The sequence below is a fragment of the Schistocerca nitens genome, chromosome 12 (genome assembly GCF_023898315.1).
Source record: "Schistocerca nitens isolate TAMUIC-IGC-003100 chromosome 12, iqSchNite1.1, whole genome shotgun sequence".
Taxonomy (NCBI): Eukaryota; Metazoa; Arthropoda; class Insecta; order Orthoptera; family Acrididae; genus Schistocerca; species Schistocerca nitens.
This window is the reverse complement of record NC_064625.1, coordinates 32,001,174-32,016,557: the sequence shown is the minus strand read 5'-3', so window position 1 is coordinate 32,016,557 and position 15,384 is coordinate 32,001,174. Positions and strand designations below refer to the sequence as shown.

The 15,384-nt window shown below is 41.4% G+C and overlaps 1 protein-coding gene across 1 annotated transcript in view; it reads left to right on the top strand.

Annotated features, from left to right (window-relative positions):
• The first annotated feature begins 4,963 nt into the window (after positions 1 to 4,963).
• LOC126214882 (uncharacterized) overlaps positions 4,964 to 15,384 on the top strand; it is a 466,243-nt gene continuing 455,822 nt past the window's right edge. The window contains exons 1-2 of the mRNA XM_049941527.1: positions 4,964 to 4,967; positions 5,181 to 5,570. Of these exons, the coding sequence (XP_049797484.1) occupies positions 4,964 to 4,967; positions 5,181 to 5,570 (394 nt within the window). The remainder of the gene's footprint in view (positions 4,968 to 5,180; positions 5,571 to 15,384) is intronic.

Genomic DNA, 15,384 nt, shown 5'->3' with positions numbered 1-15,384 from the left:
AAAACCTTTCCTTTTGCCGAAATTCATGTTTCTGTACCAACTGGAAGTACCTTATAGGTTCTGATTAATGAGTTTGCGAGTATCATAAAAAGGTGACATAAATTGTAGTATCTTCTGATTGTTCACTGCAGTGCCAAAGAAACTGGTGTAGGCGATCGTATTCAAATACAGAGATATGTAAACAGGCAGAATACGGCGCTGCGGTCGGCAAAGCCAGTATAAGACAACAAGCGTCTGACGCAATTGTTACGATCGGTTACTCCTGCTACAATGGCAGATTATCAAGATTTAAGTGAGTTTGAACGTGGTATAATAGTGGGCGCACGAGCGATGGGACACAGCATTTCCGAGTTACCGAGGAAGTGGGGATTTTCCCATACCCAATTCACGAGTGTACAGTGAATATCAGGAATCCTCTAAAAGATCAAATCTCCGACATAGTTGCGGCCGAAAAAGATGCTGCAAGTACGGGACCAACTACTACTGAAGAGAATCTTTCAACTTGTCGGAAGAGCAACCCTCCCGCAAACTGCTACAGATTTCAATGCTGGGTCATTTAACGAAACATCATCCACGACACAAAGCTTTACACCTCGCCTGGGCCCGTCAACACCGACATTGGACTGTTGATCACTGGAAACATGTTGCCTCGTCGGACGAGTCTGCTTTCAGATTTTTTGATGTAGATGGACCCCGCATGTCAGCAGTGGACTGTTCAAGCTGGTGGAGGCTCTGTAATGGTGTGGGGCTTGTGGAGTTGGAGTGATTTCGGACTCCTGATACGTCCAGGTAGGACGCACGTAAGCATGCTGTCTGATCATCTGCATCCATTGTCCGCCCTAGGTAGCTGCGTGGTTAGCACAACAGAATGTCAATCCTAAGGGCCCGAGTTCGATTCCCGGCTCAGTCGGAGATTTTCTCCGCTCAGGGACTGGGTATTGTATTGTCCTTTCATCTCCATCGAAGCGCAAGTCACCGAAGTGGCGTCAAATCGTAAGACTTGCACCCGGCGAATGGTCTACCCAACGGGACGTCTTATTCACACGACATTTTACCTACATCCGTTCATGTCCATTGTGCATTCCGACGGACTTGAGCAATTCCAGCAGGACAATGCGACACGCCACACATCCAGAATTTTCTACAGAGCGGCTCCAGGTACATTTTTCGGAGATGAAACACTTGCGCTGGCCTCCAAACATGAAAATTATTGAGCATATCTGGGATGCCTTGCAACGTGCTGTTCAGAAAGCTCCCCCCCCCCCCCCCCCCCCCGCTTCTCTTGTTCATGGCACGTTGTTTTGCGGCACTTCTGAGTGCTCACGGGGCCACTAATAGATAGTAGGCACATGTACCAGTTTCTTTAGCTCTTGAGTGTGTTAAGTTAGTCGCTCGAATTTTTTACACCGCCGTTCCTGAGAAAAAGAGTTTTTGACAGCCATACAGCCAGACTGATGGACGGGCAATAAATTTATCCTAAAAGGGCTCCTAAAAAGTAGAACTGAGTAATGAACTTAATCGATATGAATTAGTCGATTTAGAGGAATTAGATTGGGAAAATGAGACACTAAAGTTGGTGATGAGTTTTGTCACTTTGGGAGCAAAATAACTCACGGTGGCAGACATAGAGACGGTAAAAAATGCTGCTTGGCAATAGAAACAAATGCGTTTCTTCAAAAGACAAATATCTTAACACAGAATATAAATTTAACGTGTTAGAAAGTCTTTTCTCAAACTGTCTGGACTGAGACCTTATATGGAAGCGAGACGTGTAGTGTGAATGGTTAAGAGGAGGATAGGAGCGTTTTGAACTGTGCTGCTGCTGCAGAATATGGAAGATTAGAAGGGTGAATCGGATGTCTGGTGAAGAGATAATGAATCTATTGGGAGGGAAGGGAAGAGAGAAGAAGGGTATGGTACAATTTAATTAAAAGATATGATAAGTTAACTGTACACATCGTGAGGCATCAAGTATCGTCCCCGCTTTATTCTAGGAATTGCATCATCACGCCATCTGTTAGTAGCCAGAGCAGCATGACTGTCCCAAGCTGATTGCGAGCACTTCTCCGCTATCTGTTGGTAACCTAAATAATAACTTTTGTGTTATGTAAATATTTTTGCTGTGAAAAATGGAATGGAATTGGCCGGAAGACACTACGTACGGTTGTCCACCCACCTGCTGCAGCTCTTTCTATTCGGCGCGACTGCGGTGACTTGCATCTCGATGACAATGAAAGGATGACAAGGACAAAACAACATCCAGCCCCGAGCGGTAAACTCTCCGAACCGGTCGGGAACCGAACCCGCGATGCCGTGTTTTAACCACTACTCTTTTCTTTCTTTCGATCTGTTGCTCAGTCTCTTTTTCGTTAGTGTTTCTGTGTGGACGTCACACGTCTTCTTTCAAACTCTGTCGATGTGAAACTTCACCCGGTTTGTTATTAAGACAGTAGCCTGACCTAATATGCTTATCTACCATATTGGTGCAATATTCTTTCAGATATATTATATAAGAACTTATTAAACACAAATTACTTAATGCAAAACTTAAGAATTTTCCAAATCTATTGATAATTGTGGTAAGAATTGAGATGATTAACTACAAAATTTGAGATTTTTCTAAACATGAAGTTTAAAATATAACAGCTCATTAATTTTTTTATAGATTAAATAAATTCCAGAGTTTAGTACACCTGTAAGCATGGTTTGTATGCTGTGCAAAAGTCATTGAAGAATCTCTCTTCCTTATGAAGAAAAGTGTACCTATAGCCACAAATGCAGCTAATAGTAGGTGAAAAATAACGAAATTTCACATGTAAAGAAATTGTTTTGTTATATTTTTGAACTTCCATTTCTATGAATGTGAATCCTGAATCCTTCCTGGTCATGCTGACAGTTTTACGAATTTATTTGCGAAAGTATAGACAGTGAAAATTAAAATATCCTGTGGTGCCTCTCCTGCTCCAAGTCGGCCCGTTTTGTGTCCTCCCCCGCTAAACTTCGTCTACTTTGTGATCGACGATTTTGATGTTAATTTTCCCGCTATTCTCGTTTCTGCTACTTCTCATTGCTTTCGCCTTTCTTTGGCTTACTCTGTCTATTATTGTGCTCATACAACTGTTCATTTCATTCAATGTATTTTTTAATTCTTCTTCGTCTACACAAGAGATAGGATTGTTACCAGTGAATCTTATCGTTGATATCCTTTCGCCCTGAATTGTAATCCGTCTCTTGAATTGAAACTTTCGTTTATTCCCATCATTGCTTCTTCGATGTAGATAACAATAGGGGCGAAAGAGGACATTCTTATCTTAGCTCCTTTTTCTTCCGAGCACTTTGCTCTCGAAGTCTTATTCTTTCTCTTTGTTATTGTATACATAGTATATTACCCGTTTTTCCCTGTAGCTTACTCCTGTTTTTCTCAGAACTTGGAACATCTTGCTTTTTCAGGTCCCCAGGTCCTATGATCGTGCCTTGATTTTCCTTCAGTCTTGCCTCCATTATGAAGCTTTCTTTACATTTCTTTAGCCAAATCATCGTCATCGAACAGATCTTCAATTTTCTTTTCCATTGAATACACAAATATAGATACAAGTAAAGTAACTGCGAAGAAACAATGAACAACAGTTCAGTTGATCAACAAAAGAAGTAAGTAGCAGACCCAGACAGGTTACAGCAATGTACTACGGCGTTCTCAAAGGTAATGCCCCCGAATTTTTTTTGTGAAAACCCTGAAAGTTGTTTAAAGAAAATAACGTTATTAAAAATTTGCCGCTTTATTCTTCATCCCCAGATGTTTATTTCTCAACATAGTCACCCTGGTGAAGAAGACACTTCTCCCAACGAGTGATCAGTTCGTTGATACTGCCGCCTATCGAATGCTTAACTTTGTTGAAGAGCCACAACCTTATCTCTACTTGCACTGCTTCATCACTATCAAATGAAGTCATCGAAGCTGTTCTTTTAGTTTAGAAAACAGATGAAGATCGGATGGGGCCAAGACGGAAAGATATGGAGGATGATCGACGACAGTGAACCTAAGGCGTCGGATTGTTGCAGATGTCGCAGCGCTCGTGTGTGGTCCGGCGTTGTCGTGCTGAAAGGTAGGATGCTCCATGTGTAGACAGTTTTCTGCTGTTTCTTACGCACCGACATTGTTACGTTGCACACAGCCATGCTACACGCTACAATTCGGCGCTCTCTAGTGGCACATGATTGTGACTTGCGTCAGCAAAGCGAGGAAGTCGACCGAGTAATACGCATGATCTAATAACTCCACTGATACTGAGAACAGAATGAAAACTTCGGAGACACTTTTTTTCATCATGACCTCTTAGTTCACTTAGGAATGAAGTAAATAGGAGATGCAGAGAAGCTACGGCGTAATGGGTGCAGTAAAAATGGGAAGAAATCGAACACGAAACAGTCTTCGGGAAGACTGATTCAACATACAGGAAAATCAAAATAAAGTGAATTTAATAGCAAAGGTGTTAGTCAGTATTAAGTACGTAAGGGGAAAACCATTGTAAAACGTAGAGGAGAGAGCTGGCAAACGGAAAGAGAGTATTGAAGATCTCTGTGTGGGAGAGGAACTGTGCGACGACGTCATACAAGAAGAAATGGGACTCGATAAGGAAGGCAGAAGGGACCCACTATTAGTGGCAGAGTTTAAGGGAACTTTGGAAGATTTGTAACCAAATAACGTGAAAGGCGTTGATAACATTCCTTCTGGATTTCTAAAATGATTGGTGGAAGTGGCAACAAATCGACTACTCATGTTGTTATTTAAGATCTACGAAACTCGAGATTTGCAATCAGATTTTCAGAAAAATATCATCCACGCAGTTCCGAAATAGAATATTACAACTGCTTTCGATAATTCTGTCATTATAAAATATTAGGTGACCGATAATTACTTGTGATTATTGACACGTGGCGGTAATAGGTGTCTTTCCCATAAGAGATGAGTATGGTCTAAGGGCTGTGGGGTTCCACCTAGTGAAATCAGTGGGTGTTGTTATTGACCAGTGGAGATTGAGATTCACACGTGTGGTCGCTGACAGCCGTGAGGGCAGTGCGGCGGTACCACCCACATCATGCGGTGGCGTGGCGACCTTTGGGACACAGCTCCCAATAGCAGGTGATTCCGGTTCTATTGCGCCCCCGCTGTCGCTTACCAGAACGGACCACCTGTGCTGTCCTGTCGGGGTCGCCACCACACCGCCGTCCGGCCAGCGCGACCTTCCCCCACTCGCCGCACGGCGCGCGGCGGAGGGAGCCCCCACCACCCCTGCCGCCGCCGCGCGCTCCTATTGGCCGATGGGCGTGTCCGGCGGCGCGCGGACGGTTTAAAACTGGGGCGGCCGGCGCTTCGCGTCCACACGTCCTGTGGACAGCGAGCGAGCGCGAGCTACCCGCCCAAGCAGACCGGCCCGACTTCGTCGAACCCCGAGCAGAGATGTCCGCCAAGCAGATTCCCGCCCAGCCAGGCTGCGCTCGACTCCCGGCCATGGCACTTGTCCTCGCTCTGGCCGTCACGCTGGTGCTGCTGCAGGCTGCCGACGCAAAACGTGAGTAAACGCCGCCGCGTTTAACGCAACTAGCGACAACCAACACACATGCTGTAAAAGCTATCTTCCTTGATAACGATTCACTTCTTTTTCCCCCCTTGTTGTTAAATCAAATCTTCTTTACACAACCACTAATACCTGTCTTGATGCAACTCCCTGTAGTGGATGGCTTGCTTGGGTATACAGCTGTGTTGTTAATTTAGTACAAGAAAAGAATCCATAACGAAAGCTACAGGTCTTTTTACTCAAAATTCATTTGCAGACTGTTTCTGAAAGATTTTGCTATTCTGAATGCTGTAAAAGAAAAGAAAATGCTTTTAAGTCCATAATAAAAGGTAAGCATTTTTATATGTAAGAGATTTTTTTAAACAACATTCTTTTAAAATTACGAAATAAGCATATGGGTTTCGTGTTGTACCATTGACATTTCATAATAAATTATGAAATCATTGCAGTTAAAATACTTTAATGTTAAGAAGCATGTCCTTCACTGTTTAATATAACACAATATAGTAATATACTAGCTTAGCGCCCACTGATTCACTTGTGTATATTGTATGGTGTGGGCAGATTTTTTTTTTTTTTTTGTACTTTTCTTTATCGAATTTTTATCTTGTGCACGTCCTGGAACGCCTTGTAAACTTTTCATGCTAATGAAGGCCATAGAAACATGGTTTTGTAGTTCCAACCAAAAAACATTTCTAGTATCTAGATTCTAAAGTTTTTCTTAATCATGCTTTTTGCGTTCTTGCGGTGATATTTCCATAGAAACTTCCATCCCCTATCACATATTACTTCATATCTAACCGAGAAGGGAAATTTTCGTAGAATGAGCTTTAAAATTTTTTTTATAACCAAATAATTCCTTAAAAAATTTTCAGCCTCTGTTTCAGCCCCTTAGGATTTGAATTTCTAAAAACAGTGAAACACACATTTTTTAAAAGCGCCAACCAAGATGTAAAATACCAGTTTTCTTAAACGCCGCTTTAAAAATGCTTTATTACTTGTGTAATAATTTATTTCCCAAAAAAAATTGTTGATCCACTATTTTACCCACTCAGTGGTTGAATTTCTAAAAATTCTGGAACATGTATTTTTTTTATTATTTCTGACTGTGAAACGAAATACCAGTCTTCATATTTTTAGGTTCAAAACTGCATTAATAGTTACATATTTTGAAAAATCCTTTAATCCCCTATTTGAATGGTCTCTACCTAGACGATGCCTATGGTATAAGATAAGCACCCTATCCAAACTACAGGTTTTATCCTTAGTGGTGTGGGCTGAGAGATGATGAATCTGTGAATCAGTCTGGCACTATTTCACCCCCTTAGGGGTTGAATTTCCAAAAAGAATGAACATCTATTTTTTATTTGCAACCAAAAAACAAAATACCAGTTTTCCTAGATGTAATTATAAGAATACTTCAGTAGTTCTTTAATAATGATCTATTTTCAAATAAGTCTTCAACCAGTATTTCACCCCAATAAGGGTTACTTTCCAAAAGTCATGAAACACGTATTTATTTCTGACCGAGGAATAAAATACCAGTTTTCGTAGTTCTAGCTTCAAATTTGCCGTAATAGCGACGTACTTTCACAAAACTTTTCGTCTCCTGTCTCATCCCCTTAGCAATTCGAATATCGAAAAATCCTTTCTTAGACGTCGCCTACTGTGTAAGATAAACGCCATCTGCAAATTTAAAGTTTCTACCCTTAGCGGTTTGGCTGGGCGTTGATTAGTCAGTGAGTGAGTCAGTTGGGACATTGCTTTTTATATATAGAGATTCCAGTAAGCACGTCAGCACACATTTTTAATTAAATACACTGTTAGCTTAAGATGTAAACCAAATCCAGATGTCGGGTTGTGGTTATTGATACTCGCACTTCCGTAGTACATTGTGCACATATTTTGTCGTAAGCTATACCACATATTCAGGCATCTACTACACTGTGGAACAGGTTTCTGTCTCTGTGACAGTTTTAATGTAATATTACGTACTTCTTAACATTTGGCTATTTTTAACTGCGATCAATTCAAAATGTAATAATGTATCATGACGTGACGCTGGCCTTATTATAGAACACGGCGTAATACCGCACGCATTATTTTATGATAAAAGAAAAATTTTGTGTGTAACAATTCTTACCTTTTATTATTGACGTAATACCTACTTTTTCGTTTTACATCACTAAGAATGGAAACAAACTTTCCGAAACTCGTCGGCAAATAAACTTTGGACAAAGATATCGTACATGTTTCGTGGATCCTATTCCTCTATACAATTTATAAAATTGTAAATACCTACTGTAATTCTGGACCTCACATTACGCTGAATATTTTCAAATGGCGACATCGCCACTGGTATTTAGCGGTCGCAAACTATGTTATTCACACTTGACCAGAACTTCAGTGCCTTATACACCATCTTTAGATGTAAAACATCAGGCTACGATAGGACGTCACTGTGGACTGTGGCAGATCCCTTGTGCTGCTGTTTGAAATGCTACAGTTCACAGTGATGTGCTGCTCGTGTCCAAGCATTCTAAGTATTATGACGTACATTCGTGGAATGTTACGTGTCCAGTTGTGTTTCATACTTTCGTAACTATTCTGTCTTCTCATCGAACGTCTCCTCTGTTTCTTCCGTCTTTTTAGTCTGAAGATAGTGCATAATGCACTGATTCAGTTCATTTGTGAATAAAAAAACTGCTTCCCGTCCGAAACGGAAATTGCAATTTTTATTGCTTGAAAATGTATTCCGGGCTACTGTGAGCCATCGAATGAACTTTCTGGAGAAAATGAGTAGGTAACCAAGGTTTGAATCGGACTTTCATAGAAGCTACAACTCCTTTTTGAAGATGTCCTCCACAAATCGCTTCAAAACATTGAATTTCTCCAAGAAATACCACGGCACAGCAGCCTCCAAACTTTGAATAAGTGCATTGTTTCTACCCGCGAATGTTTACGTTGTACATTTCCTTGACTGATCTGGTAGACAGAAGAAACGAGGTGAACAAAATTTCAAACAGGGAGCTGTCATGAAAACACTGACGTTACTCCTCTGTCGAGCAGTGATCACAATTATGTAAAAGCTGACTGAAAAACAACAATTTTGCCTTTGACTGTCAGATATATTTTTTACCCGATCTTCTGAAATTTCGATGACAGGGTAACTTTTGCAGTGGAAAATTTCGCACCTTCAATGAATTTAAGGTTTTTTGTCTAAAACCGACAGCTTGAATAGTTTCGGTTCTCACTGTGAGCTTCAAATCAGCGTGTTTGAAACTTTAAATTCATTTTCGGATGAAACATTTCGTGTCTGAGCATATATCAAAAAAATACACGCTAGAGGACGCTTAAACTGTTCAGATTTGTGCTTCGGCTCGAAACTTTTCTACTTGGTATTGACGCTACCTTCCAAACTGCAGTCGTCGTAACTGAAAATAAATCTGACAGTCAATTGAGAAAATAATATTGTCGAATTAAATTCTGCAAATCGAACACTTTTGCTTTTTGGGACTATTTTTTGGTTGTTTTCGGCGATTCGATGGTAACATGAAACGAATTTTACTATCATTGTATAGTAGTTGACGTTCTTGAAAGTACCCACATAATTAATGTTGTTCTGACTAAAAGACTTATTTTCCAATCCTGTTTCAGCAAAATACCACTATTTTTCCCATTTTCAGTGCCAAATGACACTAATGATCTTAAAACGATCGATAATCCCTGAAGTCAGTGTAAAATAATATATTTTTTATCGTTTCCATTGACCGTATAAAAAATGTTTTCAGTAATAACCCCCTTGCTCTGAGTCCATTCGTGCACTTTGGTGGCCAGAAGTACTTCAGTGGCTTACAACAGATTGCAGGCTTCCAAATCTTTTCTATTATTTAATTTCTTGTCGTAGGACACAGTGAATACGCTTGTAGAAAAATCAAACACCCAAGTCTTTATCAGTCGATAAGCAAAACTTTTGTATGAAGTATTTCTGTCCACCAAACGACTATAAACCCAGTATACCGAGGTAGGAACAGGCGCTAGAGGCATCATCTAATAATTTCCAATCAAAGAGCTTACTTCTAACTTTAAAATCAGAAAATTTTAGTAATAAAATGGTAAAAAAAATGTTTATGGACATCAGAAACTGCAACAAAATCTTTCCCTTACTGTAACATTAACAACAATTTTTCAGTTGCACCCATTATTCTACGCAGTTTTTGTTTCGTTCCTCCAGCGATAGTGGACTGTAACAAAGGTATCCTTTCAAATCGGCACAATATACCAAAACAATATCCACGAAGGATTATAGAGTTCTAGCACCTTTGGTCAACAGAACTAGCTTTATACGCTCTTTCTGTCCGAAAAACACGAAATTATGTTCTTTTCCAGCCAGTTGTTTGTTCACCACTGGGTCTCTGTGGTTTAGCTAACACACATTACGCCCCTAAAACGTCAGACTCTCCCCTTTCGAGAAGGTACTTTCATGCTATAAGCGTGGGATACTCGGAGGAGAAACAGTCGTCAATAGCGATGGAATACAGCTTTCACGGCGCACCGGTGTGGGGATTTCCAAACTGCAAAGAAATTGAAGACTTGAACGGTGTCGTCTATGACAATGAAAATATTTTGGGTTCTGGTAACGCGGCACAACAGCTTCTGATGTGAAATTCAAAAGAAGAAAACAGAAAATCCAACGAAGCGCTACGAAAACCGTAAATGATTTATCAGAATTTCTTGTTATAGGAACGCACATTTCCCCCGTATTCAGCGCACTGTTTCTCCGGCATCCCTCATTCTTCAGGAGGACTGAAGAACTTGGCGAATAAATTCATCTGCGTTGTCTATCCGCGACGTTATCCCACTCAACGTTTAAATATCACTGAGGATATCGTGCTCTGAACTAATTTTTTGAATAATGGATAAACAGTATGTTCTGTCATCCGACGTTCATTGAAGACGGAGATAGATATGACGCTCTCAAACAACTTTATTTCCGGACAAAAAGGGATTAAAGACATTAGATGCCAGAGGCAACTGATTTGTATCAATGGGACAAGCTGAAAGTTTGTGCCAAGCCGGGATTCGAAACCAGGTCTACCGTTTACTAGGCAGATGTGCTGTCTGGATGGCGTAGTCGTCAGGGCATGTGCCTAGTAAGCGAAAGACCTCGCTTCGAATCCCGGAGTGGCACAAATTTTCAGCTTGCTCCACTGATATAAATCAATGCCCACTGGCATCTAATATTATGAATTCCTTTGTGTCTTGATTCATAATCGCTGTAGGATCAAAATGGTGTGTGTTCACTCCACATATATTTAACTTCATTTCCCTTGACGACGTCCGAGAAAACCTGTTAACTGGTCCATATTGTCCTACGAAATATGGATATTCCTAAGAAATCACAATTACTTCAAATTCTAATAGAAGAATTTCCGAGAAAAATATCGCAGAAGGGTGAGTATTTTACTAACGATTTATTACAACATATAACAACAAATGTGCAGCAAATACATGGCGTCTAATCCTAGGGAACTTCTGCTGTAGCACGAAATTTCTGGAGCTCTAATAGTCAGGCGAAGTATTCTGAGATGTGTAAAAACCCGAATGTGAAAGCATACGATTAAGGACAGAATAAATGTCAGATAACTTCTTCCTATTTTGAGCTGAACGATGTCCCCATTTTACGGCGTTCGAAAATTCTTGTGGATGCCTGGACAGAGTTTACCGAATTCAATCGTCCATGTTGTCTGATCGCTTAATAATCCATATATGTTTCAGTTCTACAGCGCAGTTCATTTAAAGGATATGAAGTTGATAGGTTCGCGAAGGAGATATAAGCAGCGTGAGTGAAAGCCAGGTTCTGAACGCGGAGAAACTGCGAACCAACGACACACATGATTATGTTTTGACTAACTTCATAATAATATTTCTCTACTGCAACTTCACAGCCGTTCCTACATCGTCAATGTACGTATCGAAGTCCTCATTTCGGTGTGATGTCAACAGGCGACATAGCATATCTGCAAATACAGCTGATCTCTGTCAAATGAGAACAGTGATGTAACTTTCAGATGTTCTGAGAACTGTGTAGACAACTTATGGAATTGACTTCATTGTGACATCATACGCAGCAGAAATCATCAAAATTAGCAGTACACGCTATTGAAAAGAGTGAGCGGATTTTATAATTAAGGGGAGGCTTACTATCTTTTGGTTCAAAAAATCGATTTTTCTAAATTGCATTTTGATCCATGAAAGTGTTTAGAATTCACCACTGAAACTGAAACGGTTTTTCCGAATACAGAACGAAAATGTTTTTGTTGTTCGCGGTTGAACAAAAAATGCACCTACCTTAAATCTGCCTTTTTCACGCACTATTTTTTTTTCTTTCGGAGGACGAGTTATTGTACTTAACAGGAAACACACAAAACTCAAAGTTTGAACGCGCGTGTTCGGAAGTTAGCCCCCAAGCATTTGCATTCTGGTGCGAAGATTGTGGAGATTCCAACTTTCCTGGCAGTGAGTAGCTTCAACGAAGGGTATTCAGAAATTCTGAAGACCATGACAACTATGGACGTCACCCTGGGACTCTACTCTACGCAGTTCGCCAAGCATTCGTACGACCTCCGGATTCAAGCGGCGGAAAACCGCTTGTCACCGGCCGTACGAGCGGCTCTGGAGCAGCACAGGATGGCCCAGATCGAGCAGAATGCCCTCTGTGAGGAAGAGGGAGGACTAGTTTATGGACCCGGAATTGTAGATTTGATGTGGGTTGCATAATATTGCATATGTATGTAGTCAAAACTTCAAACGCGCTTTTCTCCAAATGACTTTTTATCACGCGGTATGGTAATTTCAAATATACTCAACCGATTGGCATGATTCTTTGTTTCCGACGAAGCTAACTAAATTGTCTAGGAGTTATACCACTCTTATTCCGATCCATCAACTATATTTTTACGTGGCCGATGAATTTGAAAAATCGATGAAAGAACCCTATTTTTTCAAATGGCCGCAGTTTTGTTTCCTATGGTCCAAATAACTTAAGCGAGGTGCAACTCCCAAAGAATCTTAAATACTTCGCTAACGTCAACTCTATTTTGATTTCAGACGAGCCGGCTGACCTGTGACATACCACGCGTGGAGGTCTCCATCGAAATTTTGTTTCCGGTCGAAAAATATTCCAGTTCGTAGAGGAAATATCAATAAGCATGTTGACCAAATTTGACATTGATATCTATAACACAGCCCGAGAAAAAAAATCTGAAAGAACATGCTTTTTTCGGGCCAAAAATAGTAAACGCCCCCCCCCCCCCCTCCCCCAACTTTAAGTTGTTACGCATTTCAGTATATCGTTTTTGCCAAGAAAAGCAACAATGGCTAGCGTGATGTTATATTTTGGTTAAGAACGGCAACGAAATCTTTGTAATTAATTCAAATTGTCATAGATTAAGTGGGTATCTCTGCTGTGTCGAAAATATTCAGATACGCGAGGGCTGAGGAGGAAAGCAGGAAGAGGGCAGGCATAGCAGCAACCCTAATGTTTTTTTAGATGAGTTGCAATTGATGTAGGATCTCCGAAATCGCAGGGTATTGAGTCAGATTTTCCTCCTGCCTGACTTTTTTTTTATTGTTGTTGGACAAAAGGAAAGCCCTAATGTGAAACCGTGTCGGAAGGGGTAAGAGATAGTCGCCACATAGCAAAAAAGGGCTAAATAAACTGAGAATGCCAATTTTAACATTACAGTAGACATTATATACTGAGAATAAAAATTTAATTATGCTCAGAGCTTCTCCTAAGACCCTCCAAGCATAGCTCGAGTCATCTCGCACATCCCGCTCAGCACGTCTAACATACCACACCCAGCGACCACTACAAACATAACAATTTTTAAAGCTGAGTTTTACTTGCCGATATATATTAACTGGGACAGTAGAAGACGGAGAATAACCGGTACTCGAAAAGCGAAAGCACCGCCGTGATACGCGCAGACTGCGGCCGCCATGGAGCAGTAGCGCTGTTCTGTCGCTGCTGTAGTACTGCTTACTCTCCGTGTTTCACTGCCCCTGTTAGTACTCACCAGGAATACGAATACCGCACTAGACTTGCATGGCATCGCTCAGTCGTTGGGCAAGTACAATTCGACTTAAAAATAATTTTGTTTCTACACTACTGCCCTTTAAATTGCTACACCAAGAAGAAATGCAGATGATAAACGGGTATTCATTGGACAAATATATTATACTAGAACTGACATGTGATTACATTTTCACGCAATTTCGGAGCATAAATCCTGAGTAATCACTGCTCAGAACAACCACCTCTGGCCGTAATAGCGGCCTTGATACCCCTGCGCATTGAGTCAAACAGAGCTTGGATGGAGTGTACAGGTACAGCTGCCCATGCAGCTTCAACACGATGACACAGTTCATCAAGGGTTGTGACTGGCGTATTGTGACGAGCCAGTTGCTCCGCCACCATTGACCAGACGTTTTCAATTGGTGAGAGATCTGGAGAATGTGATGTCCAGGGCTGCAGTCGAACATTTTCTGTATCCAGAAAGGCCCGTACGGGACCTCCTACATGCGGTCGTGCATTATCCTGCTGAAATGTAGGGTTTCGCAGGGATCGAATGAAGGGTAGAGATACGGGTCGTAACACATCTGAAATGTAACGTCCACTGTTCAAAGTGCCGACAATGCGAACAAGAGGTGACAGACGTGTAACGAATGACACCCCATACCATCACGCCAGGTGATACGCCAGTATGGCGATGACGAATACACGCTTCCAATGTGCGTTCACCGCGATGTCGCCAAACACAGATGCGACCATCATCATGCTGTAAACAGGAGCTGGATTCTTCCGAAAAAATGTCATTTTGCGATTCGTGCACCCAGGTTCGTCGTTCAGTACACTGTCGCAGGCGCTCATGTCTGTGATGCAGCGTCGAGGGTAACCGCAGCCACGGTCTCCGAGCAGATAGTCCGTGCTGCTGCAAACGTCGTCGAACTGTTCGTGCAGATGGTTGTTTTGCAAACGTCCCCATCTGGTGACTCAGAGATAGAGACGTGGTTGCACGATCCGTTACAGCTGTGCGGATAAGATGCCTGTCATCTCGACTGCTAGTGATACAAGGCCGTTGGGATCCAGCACGACGTTCCGTATTACCCTCCTGAACCCACCGATTCTATATTCTGCCAACAGTCATTGGATTTCGACCAACGCGAGCAGCAATGCTGCGATACGATAAACCGCAATCGGGATAGGCTACAATCCGACCTTAATCAAAGTCGGAAACGTGATGGTACGCATTTCTCCTCCTTACACGAGGCATCACAACAACGGTTTACCAGGCAACGCCGGTGAGCTGCTGTTTGTCTATGAGAAATCGGTTGGAAACTTTCCTCATGTCAGCACATAGTAGGTGTCGCCACCGGCGCCAACCTTGTGCGAATGATCTGAAAAGCTAATCATTTGCATATCACAACATCTTCTTCCTGTCTGTTAAATTTCGCGTCTGTAGTACGTCATCTTCGTGGTGTAGAAATTTTAATGGCCAGTATTGTAGTCGAAAAAAAAAACCGACGCATTCTTTTGACGCTGGGCGTCGTATGTGAGACGTAACGAGTAGGATTTGTCTGGGCTGACTGAAACTGACCATTGTAAAAACGAAATCGCAAATATCTGGTGAAACACAAGAGTATTGTTATGACTTGTATTTTCTTTTCAAAGAAAATCATTATTACTGTACAGAAGTAGTAAAGCTAAGTGATTTAAAACAATTTCAGGCCCAGTTTTCACTCA